This window comes from Alexandromys fortis, unplaced genomic scaffold, assembly GCF_014885135.2.
Source record: "Alexandromys fortis isolate MF-2015 unplaced genomic scaffold, M_Fortis_MF-2015_v1.1 scaffold_260, whole genome shotgun sequence".
In the NCBI taxonomy this organism is placed as follows: domain Eukaryota; kingdom Metazoa; phylum Chordata; class Mammalia; order Rodentia; family Cricetidae; genus Alexandromys; species Alexandromys fortis.
The window spans coordinates 783,308-809,396 of record NW_026068136.1 but is presented as its reverse complement, the minus strand read 5'-3'; the positions used below and the strand labels follow the sequence as shown (position 1 = coordinate 809,396).

The 26,089-nt window shown below is 43.7% G+C and overlaps 1 protein-coding gene across 1 annotated transcript in view; it reads right to left on the bottom strand.

Moving 5' to 3' along the window:
* Ipo8 (importin 8) overlaps positions 1-26,089 on the bottom strand; it is a 58,332-nt gene that overhangs the window by 3,527 nt on the left and 28,716 nt on the right. The window contains exons 11-23 of the mRNA XM_050126508.1: positions 24,385-24,461; positions 23,977-24,093; positions 22,567-22,656; positions 21,846-22,011; positions 20,809-20,969; positions 19,043-19,168; positions 13,980-14,046; positions 11,861-11,986; positions 11,229-11,326; positions 8,216-8,311; positions 6,032-6,252; positions 3,862-4,067; positions 1,985-2,182 (exon numbers count right to left, since the gene is read on the bottom strand). Coding sequence (XP_049982465.1) covers positions 1,985-2,182; positions 3,862-4,067; positions 6,032-6,252; positions 8,216-8,311; positions 11,229-11,326; positions 11,861-11,986; positions 13,980-14,046; positions 19,043-19,168; positions 20,809-20,969; positions 21,846-22,011; positions 22,567-22,656; positions 23,977-24,093; positions 24,385-24,461 — 1,749 coding nt within the window. The remainder of the gene's footprint in view (positions 1-1,984; positions 2,183-3,861; positions 4,068-6,031; positions 6,253-8,215; positions 8,312-11,228; positions 11,327-11,860; positions 11,987-13,979; positions 14,047-19,042; positions 19,169-20,808; positions 20,970-21,845; positions 22,012-22,566; positions 22,657-23,976; positions 24,094-24,384; positions 24,462-26,089) is intronic.

Sequence of the window (26,089 nt, the reverse complement as noted above, 5' to 3'; positions counted from 1 at the left end):
CCTCCTGTCTCTTAAAGTCCTCCACCTACACACTCTTCTCATCGATTACTGTTCTACTCCTGATCTAACAATCTCACATCGTCTGGGATCCCGGAGACCTTGCACTTCAAACCTAATTACTCCCAGAAGTAAAATACCATAATAGGTCAGCAGCTTAGAGCCCTCTGCACTGGGCAGAAAGAGCCCACATTCATGGCAGTCGCCTGCAGTCCTATGTCACCCTTCCCAGAACTCCTCAGAGGCTCCTTAGTGGTCTAGTCGAGTTTGTCAACAGACGGCTGCGCAACCCACGAGAGGAGCGTCTCAACTGTCGAGCATGTTCAGGATGCCCATCCTGGAGCACACTTTCCTATTTCTAGCTCCAGGCTGGCTTTGAGAGGAATCCTGCACTGTGTCAGAACCAAATAATGGTGGTGTATTGTGTTGGCATTGCCTACTTGGCAAAAATAGGATGCACACATGAGAATTTTAAACATCCAATAGTAGAAATAAAAGCGGTGCAGTTGAAGGGCAGAGGAGGGAGAAGATGAGCAAGGAAGTCAGGACAGCAAGGGGTTGGTCCACCCACTGAGACAGTGTGCCTGTTCTAATGGGAGCTCACCAAATCCAGCTGGACCGGGACTAAAGGAGCATGGGATCAAACCCGACTCTGAATGTGCCTGACAATGGGGGCTAACTGAGAAGCCATTGATAAAGGCACTGGGACTTGTTTTTATGGCATGTTCTGGCTTTTTGGGACCCTAGTCTATATGGATGCACAGCTCCCTAGGCCTGAATGTAGAGGGGAGGGCCTTGGACTTCCCACAGGGCAGGGTTCCCTGCCCTCTCTCTAGCAGGGAGGGGAAGGGAAGAGGGGGAGTGGGGTAGCGGGAGGGGATTGGGAAGAGGGGAAGAAGTGTAAATTTTTGAATAGAGAAATAAAAAAATAAATTAAAAAAAGAATTATAGAACTTAAAGCTAAATATAAAGGTACAGATATACAAATAAAAAAAAGTTTGTCTTAAAAAAAAGATAACATAATCACAGAACTACTATTTAACCATAAAGTAAATAACAGACATTAACTAAAAATTGTTTTCAGTATAACGGTTAGATTAATAATTTGCAAAGGATTTCATTCGCTTATTCTTTATTTTTGTAGGAAGCAACTGCAGCTCTGGATGGAATGCATGTTGTTGCCATGAGCTAAGTCAAGGACCCTAGTGCCTCAGCCCCATGGGAGTGGCAGTTTTCCCCAGATGAGGCTCAGAGAACAGCAAAGCTTTCCTGGGGCCCATGTGCCAACACTGACAATGTGTGCAGACAGTGTCTACCACAGCTCCTCCCAACTCCTGCCACCCAGTGTTTATAGCCGTATACAGTAAACCCTGGTTTTTTGAGACAGGGTTTCTCTGTGTAGCTTTGGAGCCTGCCTCTGCCTCCTGAGTGCTGGGATTAAAGGCATGCACCTCAACCAATAAAATCTCAGCTGTGAAAGAGAAAAAAAGGCCATTCTTGTCTGAGACCAAGCACAGCATGTAGACACTTGTGCCTAAAATGACGTCTGTGAAGATGGGTGGCAGGCTCAGCCTGACGCTGCTGCTACGGCAATGGGAGTTTAGGGTGGCTTTCGGGTCACTGTTCTAACCTTTATCATTTGAAATGTGTTTGGATATTTCTAAAGCAAAAGAAAAAATCTTAAAGAGTCTATGCCAATATGGGGGCAGATCCCAAAACACCTTCTAACAGGAAGAAATTAAAGATGTTTTAAAAAAAAAGTCTTCAAAGCCGGGCAGTGGTGGCACACGCCTTTAATCCCAGCACTCGGGAGGCAGAGGCAGGCAGATCTCTGTGAGTTCGAGGCCAGCCTGGTCTACAAGAGCTAGTTCCAGGACAGGAACCAAAAAGCTACGGAGAAACCCTGTCTCGAAAAATCCAAAAAATAAAAATAAAAAAAAAAAGTCTTCAGGTTTGAGGAACAGAGGTGGGGGCGGCGAAGACATACTCAGTAGAGCGTGTGTAAAAAACTGGTACTCGTCCACACTGCTGTCGAGGTCCAGCGGGGTGCTGAAGCCCTCCAGGGCCGTCTCCTCCAGCACGTCTTCTTCCCAGTCGTCGTCATCCTCCTCCTCGCCTCTGCCGGCGTGCGACTGCATGGCTGGAGCCGGGACGTTCGTCTCCTCCTCCTCACTGGAGATCTCCTCTGGGGACCCAATCATGGAAAGAGTGAAAAAAATGTGAAACCAGCACGGGATCTATCTAAACTATCGACTTCTCCTCACGGTAGCAGACTGACTGCGTCTCCCTCTTAAACTCGGCAACAGACCCTGCTGATGGGAAGAAATGTAGAATGGTTCCCATTCACAATGACTTCAACTCTCAGGTCTGGGGTATCCCCAAGACCATACTAGTTATGAACCAACAAATAGGTAAGAAAGTAAGAAATTATAAAGAAGCAAAGATTCTTTACTGTTTACTCCAATGATTCTTCAAGGTCAAAGTACTTCTAGAAAACAGTTATCACTCTAATGTCTACCCCAGATACAAAAGTACATCTTTCAGGAATCAGTTCCCTCCCTGACACGTGGGTTGTGGAGCCTGAACTCAGATCATAAGGCTCGGCAGCAAGCATTTTACGCACTGAAATATCTTGCCAGCCCTGTGATCCTTGATTGACTGAACTTCCTGTATTCATCCATTTTACGCTAAATTTGTTTAATCCTTAAACCTCTCGAAATTTTAATTTTTAAGATAAATTACCCAAGAACCATTAAAAAAAATCTCTATAAAACTCTTATCCTGAAAGAGTACACCTAATCTAGGGAGTCAATCAGTTAATGTAGCTACTTTCACTGAGCTTGTCAGAATATACAAAAAAGTCAGTCTTCAGTTGCTAACTCATGGTCAAGACCATCTGATTCTCATATATATGCTTTTCAAGGCAAAACAACACCTACGAGGCTTCACTTAGAAGTCACAGAGTTTTAAGTATCAAGGAGCACAGATCTAAACGTACTCCACACGATAAAATCTGTAAGTCACACAAGGCCCAGTTTAAATGTGTCACAGGCCAAAGAATGTCAATCTGTTTAATGATCACAAACAGGCTGAAATAAAGGAAGCACGTTCCAATCAAAATCCAAGTCAGAAATGACAGTGCACACAGGAGATGGAGGCAGGAGAATCCTGAGTTTAAAGCTAGTCTGAGCTACAAAGCAAGACCTGTCTCAAAAAACAAGAAAGCAGAGGCCAGTGAGATGTTCAGTGAGTAAGGGTACTTGCCTCCAAGCCTCAAGATCTGAGTTCAATCCCCAAGACCCAGTAAGCTGTTTTCTGACTTCCACACACATGCACACAAGTATAATTATAATTTTTTAACATTTTTTAAAGCAGAATCTGGGGCTGAGCTCAGTGGTCCTCTTGCAGAGGACCAAAGTTTAGTTCTCAGAATCCACATGGTGGTTCACAGTGATCTAAATTCAGTTCTAGGAGATCCAACGCCTCCTTCTGGCCTGGTTCACAGTGATCTAAATTCAGTTCTAGGAGATCCAATGCCTCCTTCTGGTCTTGTTCACAATGATCTAAATTCAGTTCTAGGAGATCCAACACCTCCTTCTGGTCTCGTTCACAATGATCTAAATTCAGTTCTAGGAGATCCAACGCCTCCTTCTGGTCTTGTTCACAATGATCTAAATTCAGTTCTAGGAGATCCAACACCTCCTCTGGCCTCCACAGACGCCAGGCATACATAGTATACATGACCATGCCTGCTGGCAAACACTCATGCACGTAAAATAATTTAATTTTTATAGTAACAAATTAATGATAAATTATTTTTACAAAGCAAAATCAACTACAGTACAAATCGTAAGTAGGCTTTACCATCTTCCTCCATGTCGGCTTTCTGTGCTTTTGCGTGATCTCCACGGCTGACCTGCTGTCGTGTTGCGCAGACCTGCTTCAGGCCGAGGAACAGGAAGAGGATGGAGGGCAGGATCTGTGCAGCCACGGCGTCCACAGCAGGAGGTCGGTTCTGCAGCTCCAAGAGGATGCTCAGTCCTATTATACACATCTTCCGGTCGTGGTGTCTGCAAGCGTTGAAAACCATGCAGATGCGGTCACAGAGGGCAAACTCTAGAGCCATGGTTCTCAACCTTCCATAGTGCCGTGACCTTTTAATACAGCTCCTCGTGTTGTGGAAACCCTCAAACATAAACTAATGTTACTGTTATTTCATAACTGTACTTTTCCTACTGTTATGAATCATTATGTATAATTTTGGAGATAGAGGTCAGTCAAAGAGGTTGTGAACCACTCCTCTAGAAAAACTAAAACAATTAAAATCCTTATAAACCAAATTCTACAAACAAACCAACCAGCTCTTACTACAAAAAAGTCTGTCAGGGAGGTCAGGTGTGGTGGATCGTACCTATAACCACAACACTGAGGAGGCTGAGGCAAGGGTCCTGCAAACTCCAAATAAATCTCAACTATAGAGCAATTCCAAGGCCAGCCTAAGCTCTATAAAAAGACTTGATTTCAGGAACAGAGGAAGGGCTTACAGGAGTCATCTTGCTGTAACCATTTATGATTAATGAAAGAGCTGTATCTGAGGTTGTCAGAGCTAAAATGTCTACTCAGTGATGGAGGAAGATCATTGGTTAAAAAAATAAAGCAAACTGCTTGGCTGGCCCTCATAGGTTAAAACATAGGTGGGAGGAGTAAACAGAACAGAATGCTGGGAGGAAGAAGAAGTGAGCTCAGAGATGCAAGGCTCCCTCTCCCAGGCAGACTTGATGAAGCTCCGACCCAAAATGGACGTAGGCTAGAATCTTTCCGGGTAAGACTGATGCTATGCAGATTATTAGAAATGGGTTAGGCAAAATATGAGAATTAGCCCATAAGAGGCTAGACCTAGTGGGCCAAGCAGTGTTTAAAAGAATACAGTTTGTGTGTTGTTATTTCGGGGCATAAGCTAGCCGGTAACAGGCGGCCGGGGTGCTGGGGACGCAGCCCCGCTGCTCCAATTACAACAACTCAGCAACGTAAGGTTGCATGCAACGGGAGAAATGAAGGGCTCTCCAGACCATGCTCTCTTGGCAGAGATGCTCCATCCACACCAACCCCAGGTGCCAAACAGTATTTCAAAAAGTCAGCATGCTAGGTGGCTACACACACACACATCTTCTGACAGATAAGAAAATTATAATTCCAAAGGTAAAAATGTTGGTTATTTTATGTTAGACATATTTCTATGAAATTATTTCCTTTGTTTAAAGACATCAAAAATTAAGACAAAAGTGTGTGGGGGGGTGCGACTCGGTGTTAAGAGCAATTGCTGTTCTTCTAGAGGACTTGAGATTGATGCCCAGGACCCACAACACCAGCTCCAGAGGAACCAACACTTCTTCCAGCCTCTGAGGGTACCCACCCTGCACAGTATACACATGGTAAGCATCCACAGAGACGCGCACTCACACACGACTCATACACACGGTAAGCATCCACAGAGATACACACACACACGACTCATACACACGGTAAGCATCCACAGAGATGCATACATATACATGAATAAAACTGAATCTTACGAACCCAGTACTCAGAAGGTAGAGGCAGGAGGATCAAGCATTCAAGGCCAGCCTGGGCACATGAAATCTGTCTTGAAAACAAAATTAAAAACAACTACTCTATATTATATACTATATAATGTATCTTTCCATCAGGTTATACTTCAAAACACATTCCTAATTTTCTGGATTAAAGTGATGGCTCAGCAGGTAAAGGTGCTGGGCCCACATGAGTTAAGAACAAAATCACTCCTGAAAGCTGTGCTCAGACATCCTCTACACACACGGCATGACACGTTGTGCCCACACACATATACTGGCACAGATACAGAGTATCTTTTTAGATATTCCTAATTTTCAAAAATTTAAATAATAGACTAAAAATAGTCCCCAAGATATAAAGATATCCCTCAACACAACACTGTACTTAAAACTAAACTTCCCAAAACATCAAGGCCATGTAAAACCAACAGGGCACATACCCAAGGAAGTAATCCGTGTCGTTCATCCACTGGTTTATGAACTGCGAGGTGACGGGTCCCGGGTTGTGTGGCAGCTGGACTTGCTCCAGAGTGTGGAACAACAGCTCGGGGCTGTAGTAGAGGGCAGCGATCGCCACCTGGAGACACATCGTACGCAGCTCGCTGGTCTTGACCCCACGGGTCAGTCTCTCCAGGACAAGTTGAACGAACAGCGGGATACACTGGAGGGTGGGACAGAAGCAAGAGTCACCCACACGCTGCAGCCAAGAGCCTTTCCGAAGGCTGATGCTGGTTGTGTCCCCAATAAGTCTATCTTTGTGACTAAATAAAGTGCTTATTTCAACTGTGTGTAGGATATTTAAAGACATATATTCCCAAACCAAGAGAGACCAAGAGACTAGGTAGACAAAGTGACAGTCTCTTCCCTTTTATGTCCACACTGCAGCCAGCAGGAAATAGCTTGTGAGCTCCACCTTCAAAACAGCCCCTTCACTCAGCCACTTCCATGTTCAAGGTAAATGACCAAGGTAGGGTTGATGCCAATTTGGAAATAAATGAATCAGACTATGACAATACTGTGAGTCCCCTGACTGCAATGCTAACTCATACTGGACTGGACTGTGTCGCACATGTCTGATATCATCTACATTAGAATCACAAGTCATGGTGAAGTAATTATTTAAAAATCAGTAAAATCACAAGGAAAGCCAGCCATGGTGGTGCATGCTTTTAATCCTAGCACTCAGGAGGCAGAGGCAGGGGGATCTATGAGTTGAGGTCAGCCTGGTCTACAGAGCAAGTTTTAGAAAAACCCTGTCTCAAGAACCTCCCTGCTTAAAAAACAAACAAACAAACAAAAACCCCAACTTTCTGACATGTTTCAAAACTAAAGTTAACGAATTTACTATCATATGTAAAGCCACCAAGAGTTAAAGAAACTTTTAGGTTTTAAAATTAATATAACAATTATCCCTTCCGTTAAATTAAAAGAAGACTGACGACTTAGGAAAATACATTTATAGAAATACATTATCCAATAAGAAATGAATAAATAAATGAATGAAAGACCAGCAGCAGCAGCACTGGCATCCCAGACGAGATACACCAGCCCTTCCTCTAGTAGACAGGAAACCCAGAGGAGCGCAGTCCAGGCTATGGCTGAGGGTGCTATGCAGTATCCACACCAACATTCCATCACCTACAGTCCTCAGCTCGTTGGCACAGAGTCATGAGCTTCCCTCTGCAGCCCAGGACTAGTGCACACTCACTGTATTACACTGCAGACTCTCGCTGACTATACAAGGTTGGTCCAGCTCCTTCCTTCTTACCACATCCCTCCAAACTGAAGCTGTCACCTTTCCCCACCCGATACAACTCTCCTAAGTTGGTGATGAGATAAAGTCACCAGACAGAAGTTCTCACATCCCATCTTTCTTTCTCAAGACAAGTCACTGTGAGCATTATCCAAACAGCCCTTTCATGATAATCAATAGGCCCTAGGGTTTAGAAAGCAAAACCATTCCATAGTTAACTTGGAAACAATACAAACCAAGCTTCCTAGACACACTCCAGTCGCACAGCAATGGAATCTGTCGACTTTTGTGTGGCTCATTTTCCCTAGATTTGGCCCTAGAAAACTTGTTTAATGAACATCAATGACCACCTGCAGGCAGTAAGTGTGGGTAGCACGGCCCCGCTCCCACCTGCTGCTGCCCATGGGCTCCTTACCCAGGGCAGGTTCCGCAGGCAAACCGAGGTGTTTGCCCTCACCCAGCTCTCACCTGCTGCCTTCTACAGGAGCTCCTGCGGCAGATCCTGCTCTTCCGTTCCCACTCTCTCCCCAAGCCTCCACGCTCATTGGTAGCACACTCAGCACCCAGACCCTGGCCTTTGCTCTTGTCATTTCTCTACGCGAGGGCTCTGCTTAACTGCTTGGAGCAGGAGCTAGCCCACATGATCCCTACTCTCTCTATTGCATACGCTCTTGTTTGTTTATTGTAATGTTATTGTTACCATTGCCATGAATGTTTCTGAGTCTTTTTTTTCTATCAAATAGGATTTGCATCAGCAAACACACACTATGGCTGCCTTTTTACCTTTCCATCAAAATATAAGTAGAGTATCAGTCAGGCATGGACATTTTTACATAAGTGTCCAGGAGGAGGCTTTTCTAATAATTATCACCTGGTCAATTCCCCTTCCTTTGCACTGGAGGATGATGACTTCCAGGAGTTTGGCAGCATGGCACTCGGCGTCCTCTCCCGAGTCTCCACACAGGACCTAGAGGGACAAGAGTGTCAGAGGAAGCAAACCCCTGTGAATTCAGTCACAGAAATAAGCTTTTGTTGTTTTTTGAGACAGGATCTCTATGCAGCCCTGGCTGGACTGTGTGGACTGCCTGCATCAGACTCAGAGAACTCCACCTTGTCTCTCTGCCTTTCAAGTGCTGGGATTAAAGGCCTGTGCCATCAACCCTGCAGGGATCACAGTTTTTAGAAAAGAAATTGGCTAGGCGGGTGTGGTAGTGCACACCTTTAATTCCAGCATTGGAAGGCTGAGGCAGGCAGTTCTCTCTGAGCCCAAAGCCTGTCTGATCTTTGTTTGCAAAAAGGTAATTTACAAACAGGCTGTGGAGCCACACACCTGAGTTCAAACTTGGCTCCAATACAGAAGCTCTGAAACCTGGTTACTAAGCAGCAGCCCAGTAATAAAAGTAGGGTTCTCGAATGTCTTCGGGCTAAATAGGGTCAAAAAGCCCAGAATTGTTGCTAAGGAAGAGATATTTTCTTCATAGGTGTAGCCATTGGCAAGACACCAGTGCTCGTGTACACAACCCTAAGAAAACTGACTGGGGGGAGCAGGCATGATAGGACACCAGTCTGGGAGAGAAGGAGTCATGGGGAGTTGGAGCCAGACAAGCGGGGGCAATAATAATTATGACTGACATACAAGTGCATGTATGAAAATAATGTTATAATGAAACATTACTATGTATAATTAATTCATGTTATCAAAAACATTTTTAAAAGAGTCTGACATGGTGTCACATGCCTTTAATCCCAGCATTCAGAAGGCAGAGGCAGGTGGATTTCTGTGAGTTCCAAACCAGCCTGGTAAACAAAATGAGTTCCAGGCCAGTCAGAGCTACACAGTAAAACCCTGTCTCAAACAGAATACTGGGGGGGGAGAGGGAGGGGCAGCCTACAGAGATGTCTCGGCAGTTAAGAATGCCCTGGCACCCACACTGGGAGACGCATAACCACCTGTAACACCAGCTCCAGGGGACCTGATGCTTTCTTCTGGCCTCCTTGAGCAATGCACTCACACACACACACACACACTCACATTCACACTCACACTCACACACTTAAAAATATTTTTAAAGCACACAGGAAATGCCTGATGCATTGCAAGAATTCTTTAAATATGAGCTAGTATTAGAACGAAAAATGAGCTACATGTCACCTACTTGACAAGAACCTGCTGTGAACACTGCCTGGCCTTTGTCTGCTGCAGGAGCAGCTGAACTGCAATGGGACACACAACTGCTCTACTGCAATTCTCTGTCCCCCACAACTGAGGGCTAAAACCTGAAGACCGACAGGTGGAAATGGTTCAGTCAAGGGGCTATCACAGAGCTACAGAAGGTTTAAAATCTCAAGATAGAGCTTCCTCTTTCTGCTTCTTTGGCGTGCGCACGCGTTTCCTCTGTCTATCTCTTATCTCTTTTCTCTCCTTTTATCTCTTCTTTCTTTCTTTCTTCCTTTCTTTCTCCCTCTTCCTTAATAAATACTTATGGCTAAAAAAAAACTCAAGATAGATAAGATCAAGGGGCTATCACAGAGCTACAGAAGGTTTAAAATCTCAAGACAGATAAGATCAAGGGGCTATCACAGAGCTACAGAAGGTTTTACATCTCAGGATAGATAAGACATCTGCACAACTTTGTAAACTCTTTATAATCTAGCTGGGACCTAAACCAGGCACACTAGTTACCAGCTGAGCACTTTCACCAGCCCCGAATACACCTCCCTGCTAATGAGAACATGGGCTGCATTACAGTTATTTTCCCTCTAATTCTACGGCCAAATTTCTTGGTTTCTGACTAGTTGAGCTTTCCACAATCTGCCTGCCAGCTTGATGTAACACAAGTTTACACACACACACACACACTTACCTGAAGGAGGTAAACATGACTTAGTCATCAAAAACTTCTTAGGATATAACCAAATGAGGATTAAGTTAACAGAGTGGACAATTATGTCTGTGTATAAGCATCAATGAATTATCACCAAGTATGCTTTTGAAACTTTTATCATTGTTTTATGCTGCTTATGTTCAAATTAACTACATGTAGGTACACAGGTGGCTTCCAATATACAATTAATTAAAGGTAAAGATTGGTACCATTCTGTCACAGGCTGGCAAACTGTATCGTTAGTTTTTCCATCACTTTAATTATCCACAAGTTTATGTTTTTAAATTTTCTTTTTAGATTTATCTAATTTTATCTATGTAAGTGTATGGCTTTCATGTAAGTATGTGCATCATGTACATGTCTGGTGCCCAGAGGCCAGAAAAAGGTGTTCAAATCCACAGGGACTGGAGTTACAGATGGCTGTGAGCCACCATGTGGGCGCTGAGTACCGAACCTGAGTCCTCTGCAAGAGCAACAGGCTCTCAACCACTGAGCCATCTCTCCAGCTCCCACAAGTATATATTTTTGAAAGAAAAAAGGAATGGAAAGAAAAGTAGAACCTGGCCCTCCACAGCCACAGGAGGCTGAATCTCCATCAGATTCTTTTGCTGGTCCGGATTCTCTGGCCCACGTGGTGTAACAACTGTTTACATCACACTCTATTGTCCTGGGTGTTATTACACAAGTGGGCTGAGTGCTCAGCAAGATGCACGGTGGCTATGGGCAGATACCGTACTTGTCAGTTATGAGGCTGGAGGACCACAGTCTGACATCCACAGGGTCTCCATGGATACAGAGAGATGGCTGTATTTACTTAAAATTTTCAAAGTACATAAACACGGAAGTGACACTCGTAAGTAAAACGTGTAACACATATTGTGAAACTCAAATTACAACAATCACAAACTTAATTTTTAAAATGAAATTGACAAGTCTATTTCCGGTAAATTAAACACCAGACGTTGCGAAGACTCACGTGACAGCGGAGGCTGCACCTACCTTCCTGCACATGGAAAACAGGACTTCCAAGTGCTTTGGATTGGACAGCAGGGTGTTGGTGTCTACTGTCACGTAATTATGCAGGAGCGGCATCATGTCTGGGGAAAGACCAGAAGCCCAGAGACGTGTGCAACAGGAGCAGAATGAATGTTCCCACTGCAGCACCCAGACACCGTGTCTCCTCAGCACTGCTGCAGCACCCAGACACCGTGTCTCCTTTAACATTGCTGCAGCACCCAGACACCGTGTCTCCTTTAGAGCATTGCTGCAGCACCCAGACACCGTGTCTCCTCAGCAGCACGACCCAACACACTGCCAAGGTTCTCAGTGGTTGCCTTTAGTTCACCCTTGCCCACCCCGCTCCCACAAGAATGAGAACTAGAGAAGGGCTCAGCTGTTCACTGCGGGATGGCTGGGCTGAGAGCAGTGCTTAGAACATAACTAAGTGCACAGAACATGGACACATGCTCTGGCTGCAAACGAACATAAGAAACGAGACATACAAACCCACCTCCTCTGCCTGTCTAAGGCTGGAATGCTGCTATAAGCACCCCACGTCTGATTAGTACTAATCACAAATTGCTAAGGGAAGCATGTCTAGAAAGAAGAACTGTAGTGTGGTCATTACGTACCTGTAAAGTACTCGAAGGAATCCTGCTGGAAAACTTCATATAAAATGCCCAGGAGCTGCCACATCTGCGGGGAGATGGCATGGCAGGTTAAACTGTATGCCAGGGAGAGGATTTCCTCATAGAATTCTAGAAGGGAAAAACCTCTCGTTAGAATGGGAGGAAACAGAGAGATCAAAGGGACCACACAGAGGACTGAAAACATTGCTCCCATGAGCCACAAGCTTCCTCAGGAGCATAAACGAGGCTGCCTTCAACTCTAAAATCAGTCCTCCACTCAACAATGCAAAGCGACAATCTGCTCATAGTACTGAAAAAACAACTTGGAATTTCTATTTTATAGTGACCTGTAGTCCCAGCACTCTGGAGGCAGAGGCAGAGGCAGGCAAATCTCTAAGCTCAAGGCCAGCCTGGTTTACATAGCAAGTTCCAGGCAAAGCCAAGACAACATAGTGAAATCCTGTGGAGAAGAAAAAGAAGTCAAATTTCAGCCTGGCATAGTAGCACACATCTTTAATCCCAGCACTCAGGAGGCAGAGGCAGATGGATGTCTGGAGGCCAGCCTGGGCTACAAAGAAGAGTTCCAGGACAGCCAGAGCTATACAGTGAGACCCTGTCTCAACAAAACCAAAACAGAAGACCATGGGGGCTGGAGAGATGGCTCAGTGGTTAAGGGCATTGCCTGCTCTTCCATAGGCCCTGAGTTCAATTCCCAGCAACCACATGGTGGCTCACAGCCATCTGTAATGAAGTCTGGTGCCCTCTTCTGGCCTGCAGACATACACACAGACAGAATATTGTATACATAATAAATAAATAAATAAATAAATAACCAGAAGACCAATAACAAGAAAATCAAATTTCTATTTTATAGCATAAAATAGAATTTCTATCTGTAAATTCATATTGCAAGTATATAGGATAACTGTATTAGCATACCTCTATCATGTAGATTTAAAATGTATAAGCTATTAGTAATTTTTTGGAGACCTTAATGATGCAGAGATAATATACATTACTATCTCGTTTATAGTTTTACTAATAACTATGAAAGAGCATTTTCTTCAAGTTATAGAACTTGCAGTTTGAGCAGTATTCTTTACTGACCTCAGAACACTTTACACCCACTATAGGAGGCCCAAAGAAATGCTATGCTTCCACACGCACTATCATGATCTCGGTCAAAAGAAAACTGTATCTAAATATTTCATCAGAAAATGCACGGCTCTTACTTCCAGGCAGAGATATCTAACTTCTAAACTCTGCTTTTTCTAGTACATACCTTGGAAGCTCACAGTTTTTCTGTTAATGTATACTCCTGGTGAAACACTTGTCTAATCTTGAGCACTTTTCAAATCCCAGATAAACTTCATTCCAGTCTCCTCCCTCCCCCTCCTCTCTCTCTCTCTCTCTCTCTCTCTCTCTCTCTCTCTCTCTCTCTCTCTCTCTCTCNTTTCTGTTAATGTATACTCCTGGTGAAACACTTGTCCCACCTCGAGCACTTTTAACATAACCGACTCTCTCCCTCCCACTCTCCTCCCTCCCCCACCTCTCTCTCTCTCTCTCTCTCTCTCTCTCTCTCTCTCTCTCTCTCTCTCTCTCTCTCTCTCTCTCTCGCTCCTTCCCCCACTTCTTTCTTTCTCCCTCTGCCCCTCCACACTAGGTCTCAAGTAGCCCAGGCTGGCCTCAAACTCACTGTGTAGCCAACTTCTAATCTTCCTTCCTCTATCTCCTCAGAAGTACTGAGAACTCAGGCAAGTCCCACCCACACCGGGGTCTGTGGTGCAGGGAACAAACCCAGGGATTCCTGCCTGCCAGGCAAGCCCTCCACCAACTGAACTGCATCCCCAGCACCAGCCCAGTTCTGCTGAAAATGTAAACACTACATTCACCATCCTTTAAATTTCCTAGAAACAAAAATTCTTCTCTGGACACATTAGGAGTTCCCCACTGAATGAGAACATACCTAGCTAATATCAGAAAGCTGAGCCTCAAGTTTAAAGAACGCAACTTCCACTCTCTCAAAACTGTCTGCCTAAGTTTAAAGAGCTAAAAGAATGTACTTTTGAGTTCATCAAATTGAAAAAAATCTGTTTACCTTTTCTCTGACCTCTGAACTTACCAATGACATGCTTCTGTAAAACAAGATCGATGATTCTCAGGCAGATGTTCTCCAACTGCTGTGTGATCTAAAGACAAATTTTAAAGAATCTAAAATTTACTGTAGTCATTCTAAGGTTATTGTGTAATTAATATTATATTAATAAAATATCCACAGATATTTGAGAGAAGTTACAATCTTCATGTAAAAATTAAATATGTAAAAATACAAGAGAATTCTGAAAGCAGACCAATGATAGGAATGAAAGTTAAATTCATGGAAAATTAGGATTAGATACTTCCCTACCTCATATTCTAAAGCAAATGATTCCTAATGGATCAAAGATTTCTATGTAAAGAACTTAATATAAAATATACCAGAAAAAGTAAAAGAATTCTTGTATAACCATAAGGAAGTAAAGAAAGTCACAGCCAAAGTAAGAAACCACCTGACTGCAACGCTGTCAAGTATTCCCGCACAGAGGCATCCCGCACAGAGGCATCCCGCACAGGGGCATCCCGCACAGGGGCATCCCGCACAGGGGCATCCCGCACAGGGCATCCCGCACAGGGGCATCCCACACAGGGCAGGAGCAGATCCAGACAAAGGCACACAGACTGAAACCGTCCAGTGGAATCGCAAACAACATTAAATTCCCCTTATACACGAACTCTAACAACTTGACAGAAAAGTAGCTGGGCCTATAAAGCAATAATAAAGAAGAGCCTCAAGCTCATGAAGAGACTGTCACCCTCACACATGACGACTATGACACTACACGCTGTGTCAGAAGTGAGGGGCAGGAGGACAGGCGCTCTGATCTCAGGACTGACTGCACACTCACATGCCTGACACTTTTGCAGTGGGGGGTAGCCTTGAACTCACAGAGATTCATTTGCCTCTGTCTCCCGAATGCTAGGATTAAAGGTGTGTGCCGCCATGGCCTGGCCTCTATGGCTAACTAGTGGCTAGGTCTGCACTCTGAGCTTCAAGCAAGCTTTATTCATTAGATCACAAACACCACAGATCTCCTCGAGGAAGTCACCACAGACACATCTCACTCCAGCGACAGGACATGGATAAAGCCATTCAGCGCAGCAATATCTGTGACAGTAACAACCAAATATCCATTTAACAGAGAACATCAGTATCTATTCGTGACGGGCTGGCTGTGTAAATGTGACACGCACACAAGAGGATACTATTAAAACTATACGCTTACTGACTGACAGGGAAGAACCACGAGATACAATGAGTGGAACATGTCAGTTAAAACTTCTGCATAATGTGTTGCTATGCAGCTCCACCTCCTGAGCAGAACTCCCACCTTCATCATCAGCGGTGTCTACAAGTCAAGAGTCCACCAGGAGTGGTCCTGCCAACTACCAACGTTCCTCAGAGGAGGGTATGGGGCAATCATTGGACCCAGACTTGAGAATCCTTCCAGTCTTTGCTTCCAGAAACTAGCTGCTGTATCAGATAAGACCCCTAAGACAGGGTCTTACTCTATCTCCGGTTGTTCCTGGAACTCACTCTGTAGAACAGACTGGCCTTGAACTCACAGAAATCTGCCTGCCTCTGCCTCCCAAGTGCTAGGAAGGTGAACGACACTATTCCTGTATGATACTATTTTGTATTTTTTAAGTGAATAAAAGTTAAAATCAGTGGTGAGATATACTTTCATGTAAATTTATAATTCAACCTTAGAACATAGTCTAATACTCAATTTTAATTTCATTTTGGGTATTTTATTTAATTGAAATAATTTATATGTACAGTTTGATAATTTGATATATGCTAAACTATTATTTTGAAGTTTAAATGATCCAAAATCTGGACTCTACCAATATCCTTAAAACATCAGATAAAAATGAACCTGTTTGAGTACCCATTCTGGATTTCCCATTTTGCCCTTTCTAACCAACCATAGGTGTGTTCTTCTTTGAGAGAAGTTCACCTTCACTACATGGAAGTTCAAAGTTAAGGAATGGGGAGGGGGAAAGGTCTCAGCAGTCAAGAGTGTGTGAGAGCTCCAGTTCAGTTTGCAGCGCAGAGTAACTCCAGTTCCTGGGGATTTGATACACCTATGTGCACACACCCACGTGTAGACACACGCACACATATATATGACGAAGATATACACATACCCACGTGTAGACACACACACACATATGACGAAGATATACACATACCCACATGTAGACACACGCACACACATATATGATGAAGATATACACATACCCACGTGTAGACACACACATATATGACGAAGATATACACATACCCACGTGTAGACACACACACATATATGACAAAGATATACACATACCCACATGTAGACACACGCATATATATATAACTGATATACACATACCCACGTGTAGACACACATACACATATATGACGAAGATATACACATACCCACGTGTAGACACACGCACACACATATATGACGAAGATATACATATACCCACATGTAGACACGCACACACATATATGACAAAGATATACACATACCCACGTGTAGACACACACCACATATATAACTAAGATTATACACATACCCACGTGTAGACACACACACACACATATAACGCAACAACTGATGAAAGAGAGGGGAGCATATGGGAGGGTCTGCAGGGAGGAAAAGGACCAGAGAAACGATAAAAGTAAGAACAGGTGACGAGGAGGCCAGATCGCAGCCAGGTTTGCCTCTAATTACGCTGAAGGTTTATATTTTTATCTCTAGGCAGGAAGCCAGATGTGATTTGCTTAATGTGTCTCAACTTTAACTCATGCCTCCTTTGATGATTATAGTTGTTAACTTTGAATGCTCAACATTACTTGAAGTTCAAAAATTAATATCAAGATCAAAAAGATTAAGCAAAAGACAAAGAACTATTGTTTCTAAAATAATCCTGCGGTTTGCTCTCCTCACCATACCATACTAGGAAAAACTGGGTTAGTGATTTCTTAGGTCTCATGAGATTGAAAATACAAGTGAAGGAAGTATAGCTGGCCTAAGTACAGCTACGCTAAGTTAATTTGGTCTAACGCACTGTCACCAAGAAGACCAGATTTTCAACACGAAAACACAAAATTAAAATACTGAATATGGAAATTAAAATTTTACATAAAGTCCTGAGGTGCAGGAAGGTCTAGCAGAGAAACACCGCACTGGTTCAGCAATCTGGGTGCCTTACAAACACAGGATGAACATGTAGTCACATGGTTAACAGTGCTTCCCAAACCCTCGCTGAGCAGATCTGTCACTGCTAAACACAGCAGCCTGTGCTCACAGATGCAATGAACACATGGCTAGTCTTCACTAAGGAAAGGCCACGCACCACTTGGAAAGGAGAACCCAGATGGACTGCAGGTTAGAAAAGCTAATGTGTGACAAGAACGTCCTAAGGACAAATCTAGACCTATACCTGACCAGCTGTGACCAGGTACAATAGTCCTCCAGACCCTCACATTTCTGCCTCTGCAAAGGAGACTCAATTACCTCTTGGCCAGCAAGGTGTGAGCACTGAACAGAATGTCTAAACTCTCATCCCTGGACCAGTTGGTGGAGTGACTGCCTAGCAAGCATGAAGCCCTGGGTTCCACCCCCCAGCACTGCATAAAAAGCATGGGATGAAATATACCTGTTCTGTCCCAGCACAAGGGAAAGAGGTAAGGACAGGAGGATCTGGAGTTCAAGGCCATCCTTAGCTACAGAGTAAGTCTGGGGTCAGCCTGGGTGGCATGACACACAGTATCAAAAAATTCTATAGCTCAATGTTCCTCTGGGATTTGGATGTCATCAAGTTCTTGCTTACTCCTTCCCATCCTTACTGTACCTTTGGCATCACAACCCTGCTCCTTTACAAAGCCCGCCAGTGTAATCGAAAGTTCCATCCTTCTCCACGAAGATTAGACTGTGGGTTCCTGGAAGGCAAGTCCCTTATTCTATTCAGTCTGGAATGCACAGAAACCGAGCCTGGGAGGCTAGGATGACCTAGACTCAGATTAACACAGAGGTGTATGCAGGTTACTTTCAGTAAATGTGTAACTTCCCTCCTTGATCATCTTAACACATTACTTCAAAATTTGAGAGAAATTCAATCTATTTGTTTGTGTGTTTGGACACAGAATTTCACTACCAAGTCCTGGTTCCTGTATAAATGCTCAATTATGAGGACAATTCTTATTATTATTCTTTTTTTTTCCAAGAAAAAAAGGGTTTATTTGACTTACACTTCCAGGTACTGAAGGAAGTTAGGACAGGAACTCAAATAGGGCAGGAAGCTAGAGGCAGGAGCTTATGCAGAGGCCATGGAGGAGTGCTGCTTACTGGCTTGCTCCCTATGGCTTACTCAGCCTGTTTCCTTTTTTTTTTTTTTTTTTATTGATTTTTATTGAGAGCTCTACATTTTTCTCTGCTCCCCTCCCTCCCTCCCTTCAACCTTCTCCCAAGGTCCCCATGCACCCAACTTACTCAGAAGATCTTGTCTTTTTCTACTTCCCATGTAGATTAGATCTATGTATGTCTCTCTTATGGTCCTCATTGTTGTCTAGGTTCTCTGGGATTGTGATTTGGTAAGGACAATTCTTAAAAACTTACCAATACAATAAATACAAATCTTTAACACCAAGACTTGAGGCTGGTGTGATGGCTCAGGAGGTAGAATCTCAATGGTTAAAAATGCTTGCTGCTTTTTCAGCAAACCTGGGTTCCTATCCCAGCACCCATATCAGGTGGCCCACAACTGCGGACAACTCCAGCTCCAGGAAATCCGAGGCCCTTTTCTGGCCTCTAAGGATACCCACATACGTGCATACATTCAGTATACACACAACAAATAAATTTTAAAAAATTAAAGGGAAAAAAATCATTTGCCACAAATGCCTGGCCATCTGAGTTCAGTCCCCAAAACCTACAATGGAAGAAGAAAACACAAGAGCTGTCCTCTAACTTCCATACACACACCACGGTGAGCACATAAAACACACACACACACCAAACTAAGAATTCGTAACCACCGGTCATATAAATTTCAGTTAATATAACCACTATAATAAAACACGAGGAATCCCACCTCTTGATGATCTTCCACGACTGTTAGGATAGTGTCGATAGTATGCAAAATTCCCATAGCCATGACAGTTTTGTCTTCAACTTCTTCATATTCATCACTTTGAAGAACTTTACCAAATATCTCAGCCTGTAAAGATTACATTAGAATGCTCACTAGCTGGTATCACTGCACCATGGCGGGGGGCAGTGCTGCACCCGAAGGGCAGCATTTCTCAGACACTACGTTCTACTGTTGACTGAATCACCTTTTCTCTTGCAATGGCAGATCATGTCATGCTTATATGAACACCTTCTGCATCCTTGATAGTCCCTGACATGAACCACATATGAGCTATTATAGCCATTGAATAATATTTAACTTCTAGTAATCTTTAGACTAAATCAAATTATAGAAACACTGAAAATAAGTGTTTCTAAAAGGAAAGATGTAACAGAACATTTAGAAGATGAAACCAAAGATCACTCGGAAGATGAAACAAAAACAGACACAGAAAAAAGAGAAGAAAAGCCATGGGAGGCCCCAGTTCTGGTCTGATATTCCACATCAGGAAGCACAGGAGAGGGGAGAAAACAACAGGAACATTTTTATCAAAGAGGCAACAAAAAAACACTCTCCCAAACTGGCATGATGGTTCTGTGGGAAAAGGCACTGGCCATACAAGGTTGGTAACAGGAGTTCAATGCCCAGGACATATATAAAAGGGGGAGAAGAAAACCAATTCTATAGAATTGTCCTTGATCCTCCATGTTCTGCATCACACACACACACACACACACACACACCACCACCACCACCACCACCACCACCACCACCACCACCACCACCACCAAGAATGTATACAATAAAAATAAATTTTAAATTTTCCAAAGAAGGAAATGAAATTCCAGTTCCAAGTGCAAAAGTAAGAGTTCCAATGACTCCCATCAAAAGTGTCGTTGTGGCATTTCAACGTACTGCAGGGAAAGGACTGTCCTGAATGGGCTGATTTAAGGCTGATCAGCCCACAATGTACTGCAGGGAAAGGACTGCCCTGAGTGGGCTGATTTAAGGCTGATCAGCCCAAACCCAGGAGCACCTTATTGACTAAGGCAGATGCTGCCATGTTAAGATTTCATACACAAATAAAACTCAACTCCAGATTCTGGAGTTTAATTTATCTGGGAGGGTGTCCTTATTTAGACTCCTCAGGGCTTTTATTTTTAATGTGTATAGGTGTTTTGCCTTCGTGCATGTCTGTACAACAAACACGCACATGGCTGATGCCATCTGGAATTACAGACAGTTGTGAGCTGCCGTGTGGGCTGGGAGTTGAACCCAGGACCTCTGGAAGAGCAGTCAGTGCTCTTAACCACTGAGCCATCTCTCCAGCCCCTGTTAAGGGTTCTTTACAAAACCAGTACACACTTAGCTCATTCTTATTGTTGCTATGTGGCTATTTCTTCTTAAAGGGAGTGAAGGGAAGAGAAGACTCAGGAAGCAAACAAACCTTACAAGGTTCACAAAACAGAATTCACAAAGTTCTTAGGATTCACAAGGCTCTACTCCAAATCATAACGACAGTAAGTGCTGGGGAAGAGAGTGAGTTGCCTGGAAGTTACACAGGGAGCTCCAGGGATGCAGCTTCCAGTCACCCATGACAGAATAGGCTTTTCAACGACACCGCTGCCTTGGGCCAGTCACTCTCCTTTAAGTAACCCCAATAAGCTCACTGGTTCACTAAGCTAGACTTGTCCACGCCTCCCCAGAGGAAATTACCCAACACTTACCAAGTGCTGGGTGGTGTCGACAGCGATGGAGGTCACCTCATGACTGTACTCACAGATCAGCTTCTGGGTGACGTTGGTGACATCATCATTCTCCGTCTCTCTGACGACATGCAGCAGTTCCTGCATGATGGGCCTCACGTGTGGTTTCATGTGCTCCTTGGCTAATGCAGGCAGGTAAATGAAGTCAGCAAGAGTGGACACTCACACTGTAACTCTAGATATGGTTCTAGACACTGCTGTGTGTGCTGAGCCAGTGACAAAGCTGTGACCCTCCTAGAGTCACACTGCACCAGGATGTGGTGCTCTGCCTGAGGAATTCTAGTTACACAAATGTTGTGTCATCAGCCTGAGTGTGTACCCACATGACAAGTATGAGAACTCCTGCCCACAGACACCATGGTCAGCTCTGATGGGGCTGTCGCTGTCCTGACCCATCTCTACCCACAGACAGACACCATGGTCAGCTCTGATGGGGCTGTCGCTGTCCTGACCCATCTCTACCAATCCAATCCCCCAGCAGATCTTACACCTCATCCAGTCTTCCCACTAAAACAGGACACAAGCTCATGTTCTCATGAAGCTGAACTTAATTGCAAAGGTTATTTAGATCTTTGTGAACAAAAAAATACCTATGTCACTGCCCACTGGAAACACTACTTGCTAATTTCTGAACTGGTAGAACCATAGAGACCCTGGAGCTGAATCTTGGTGATGTCCATGCTAACTTCTTAAACTGAGACAGGAGAAAGGTTCAGAGCCTTGTCAGCTTTGAGAAGCTTCAGAGAGAAGCCACCAGATGCCTTCCCCACTTCATGCGGCCAGTCAAGAAGCACCAAAGCTGGTCCAGGTGTTTTAAGGCCCAGCTTACCCCAGTATCCACAATTTTTAACTGGAAACCACACTAACACAGCTCCTAAAACAGGTAGAATAAGTACCTATAAAATTCAGAAGGGGGCAAGAAATCTAAACTGGATCCTCAGACTTAGAAATCTCCTTCTTTGAGGAAGGAAATGAATGATTTAAAAAGGCAGCATCACCTTGGGTCTGGTTAGAGATCAGGGACTGTAGTGCAAGCGCAGCTTCGACCTTGACGGGCATCTCCTCATCTTCAATCAGGCTCTTCTTCACTAGTTCAACAGCATTTCTGAGGTTGAGCTCATTATGAAACTTCAGAGAACTAAATGCATGCAGCACCCAGCAGGACTGCAATGAAAGAAGGGGTAGAGACTGGGGTGACGGTACTCTGCGACAGTGTCAGGGGACAAAGACAGGATGATGCCACCCTGTGAACAGTGTCACCCATGAACAGGGCACACATGAACATGTCATACATGAACAGGGCACACATGGACAGGGCACACGTGAACATGACACACATGAACACGTCACACATGAACAGGTCACACATGAACACGTCACACATGAACACATCACACATGAACATGGCACACATGAACAGTGCATACATGAGCACGTCGCACATGAACACGTCACACATGAACACATCACACATGCACAGGTCACACATGAACAGGGCACACATGAACAGGGCGCATATGAACACGGCACACATGAACACATCACACATGAACAGGGCACACATGGACAGGGCACACATGAACACATCACACATGAACACGGCACACATGAACACGGCACACATGAAAAGTCTTTGACCGAATCATCACATACTTCACAAACTACACTACAGGTGAGATCTTAAGATTCATAACTGGTATGAGAAGATGAAAAACTTACTCTCGCTCGCAGATATCCCAGGTTGGACAATAATAATGGAAATACATGGTTCTGTAGGAACAGCTCAATTTGGTCCTTGAATAAACTCTTCTGTTAAGAACAGAAAGTGAAAAGAACAGAAAGTCAATGTCAGTGGCCAATGATTCTACCATATGTAAGAGCCATGTCCCGAAAGTGTTTACGATGACCTGCAGTTAATGTCCACTGTTGTAAAACTGATCTACATCTTTAAAGCAGGTCAGAAATAGGATCTTAGAACGATTTTATATTAATTGATTTTTGTACAAAGAAGAAATTATACCAAATCCTTCCAGATCTTTTTTACAGAACTATAGTTCCACACAGCTAGGAAAATGAGAAACAGAGCTGGTGAAATGGCTCAGCAAACAAAAATGTCTGCCTCAGAGCCAATCACCTGATTTTGATCCCTAGAACCCACACAGAGACAGGCACGAACTCCCACCCCCACACGTCTTCCTCTGACCTCCACGCCTGTGTTATGGGGCACACATGCAAAAGGACAGGCACACGCACTCAAAATCAGGAAATAAAACGCAATCAAAGCCCTCCTCCTTTTGTCAGGGGGGAGAAGTCAGAAGGGTGGCGGTGGACTGCAGAGGACTGGGAAGTGAATGTGATCATGGTACACAATATAAAATTCCCATATAATCAATAAAAATATTATGCTGGAAAAATGTAATAAAAATACTTTTAAATCCCAAACAAAAAAAATAATAACTATATACTTTTAAATGTATGTAGGCTACAATGGAAAGGATATTTACAGTAAAGAATTCAGCAGAATTGGTCACCACGACCTTTCATGCTTATATTGGCTTGGGCGTCACAGCTTTAAGTGTTGATAATCTGAGCTGGGAAAATGGCTCAGTTGGTGAACTGTCTACCACACAGCATGGGGACCTGAACCGAAACTCTCAAAGCGGCCAGAGTAATGGTGTCCCCATGCATATGTGTAATCCAAGCATGGGAGATCCCAACGCTGAATGGCCAGTCTAGCGATTGTAAGTTCCAAGCTAATGAGGGACCTTTCTAAAATAAATAAACAGCATCTGGAGAGAGAGCTCAGCAGTGGAGAGTACTGGCTCCTTTTCCAGAGGACCCCGGGTCAGTTCAGTACTCACATGGCACCTTGTAACCATCCATAACTCCTGCTTCAGTGAGTCTAACACCTTCTTCTAGCTCTTCAGGCACCAGGCACACATATGTGCACAGACACACATGCAGACAGATACCCATACACATAAAAGTAAGTAAAGTAATAAAAATAAGGGGAGCCATAGAGGAAGGCACCTCACTCTGGCCTCCAAACCACATGAACACACACTATCACACAAACACTACACAAATACCTTCCAACATATGAAAAAAAAAGAAACTGATAGTCTTAACCTTCAACAAGATCTCAGCCAGGGAACCAATCACATGCAAGGCTCCATCTTTCTTCCTAGGGTCAAAGTTCGGGTCTGTTAGTATTTGATAACAGAACGCCATCATTTTTGGCAACACCTAAAGAAATAGAAGAATGCATTTCAATCTGCATGAATCTCCATCTTATCACCACCATGTTAAATATATTGTGCATCTTCAAATTTAATTTTCAGAATTAAAACCATCTTATTGTGTTTTATTCATCAACTCTAAGCTCAAGAGCAAAGGTGTCAAAGATAGTTCAATCTTTTACTTAAAAAACTATTTAAAGTGATAAGCTGTAAGTAATAATGATTTAAATTGATAAATATTGACATATTAGAACATCAAATAATACAAGTTACTTTATGGTTAAGAACAATTGTATGCCTCTTTCCCCTTTTTTGCAGCTCTGTCCAAGAGGGCTTGGGCTGCGATGGTGGGAGATGCACAATCTTCAAAAATATCTAAAATGTCAAAGTAAATCTTGTTAATAAAAATACAACTCTTTATTATACAGATTTAAACCTGCCCAGTGGATTTCAGAGTAAAGATGTTAAGGTTGTGATCCCACAGTTTTGATGCATAATCTAATTTATGATTTAGCATGTTTAGCTAACACCATGTGCTCATCCTTTCAAGAGATAAGACTGAGGAAAGCAGTTATGTCTCGGGTATCTATTTTCCTGAACACAGGCAATGTACTTCACCTCTATCAAAATGCAACAGAAACTTATTCAGAGTGTTCTATGCCAGGCACTGCTCTAGACTCCAGGGATAAAGAATCGAACACAGAAGCGTACGCGGCAAGAAAGAGACAGAGATTACGTGGATGGACTACAGCAGGCAGGCAGAGGGGACAGCAGGGGACAATTCTAGGAGGACCTGGCCCTTTACAGCATCCGACGGAGTCTGTGTTGAATGAGAAGTTCTTAAATACTACGTAATATCATGGAGACTTCCACAGTTTCACAACAGGCTGTGTCATTAAGAATTGAAAACTTGCTGGTGGTGGCGCACGCCTTTACTCCCAGCACTCAGGAGGCAGGGGCAAGTGGATCTCTGTGACTTGGAGGCCAGCCTGGTCTACAGAGTGAATTCAAAGACAGCCAGGGCTACACAGAAAAACCCTGTCTCCAAAGCCCCTCCCACACCTCCCCACTCAGTACCAGTCCATGCTGAGTACTGTACTACAACTTTACACTAGGATTCCAGTTCCTTCATCAGTCTTCACAGTACTGTCCTTGTATCCTGCTCACGGGTGAAAACACTGCCTCTCACAGAGGCTGAGCCACAGGTACACAGGGATGCAAGCTTGTGGTGCTCACCTCACACCTCCACGGCATCAAAGCCTGAGCTCAGGCCAGCTTCTACCAAATCTAAAACCATTGTTCTTCGGAACTGAACAAATCTGATTACAGAATATGGTAAAACCGTCAGTTTTAGTATTAATCAATACATTTGGACAGGAATGTAGTGATTTCTTCCCTGTGCTCATTGTTGAAAACACAGTGCCTGTGTCAAATGACTGGCAGGACCTCTCCATCATTCCAGGAAAGAACACGCAAGGGGAAAGCTCCTCGGTGACTTTTTTCAGTTGCCAATACTCTTCTAACCAACTTGCAATTAAAAATATATGTGTATGAGATTTTGCCTTCATGAATGTCAGGATACCCCTCATGCCTGTTGTCCAGGGAGGCTATAAGAGGGTGTCAGACCCCCTGAAACTAGAGTTACAGATAGTTGTGAGCCACCTTGTGGGTGCTGGAAATTAAACCTGGATTCTCTGCAAAAGCATCCAGGTCTCTCAACTACTGAGCCATTTCTCCAGCCCTAGTTGGGGAAATTTGTAATTACCCACTATAGCAAGCAGGCTGAGAGCAAACATAAGAGGGTAAAAGATACTAGAACTATTAGTTGTTATATTTAAAAAAAAAAATGAGAATACCATTTTACCAAAACAAAGAATAAATAAATAACGTTAGGTTTCTAAAAGTTAAGTAAATACACTGTACATTACAAAACCAAACAGGGGCTGGAGGAAAAGGTAAGATGTTGGGCACGGTGGCACACACATATAACCCAGTGGTGGGGA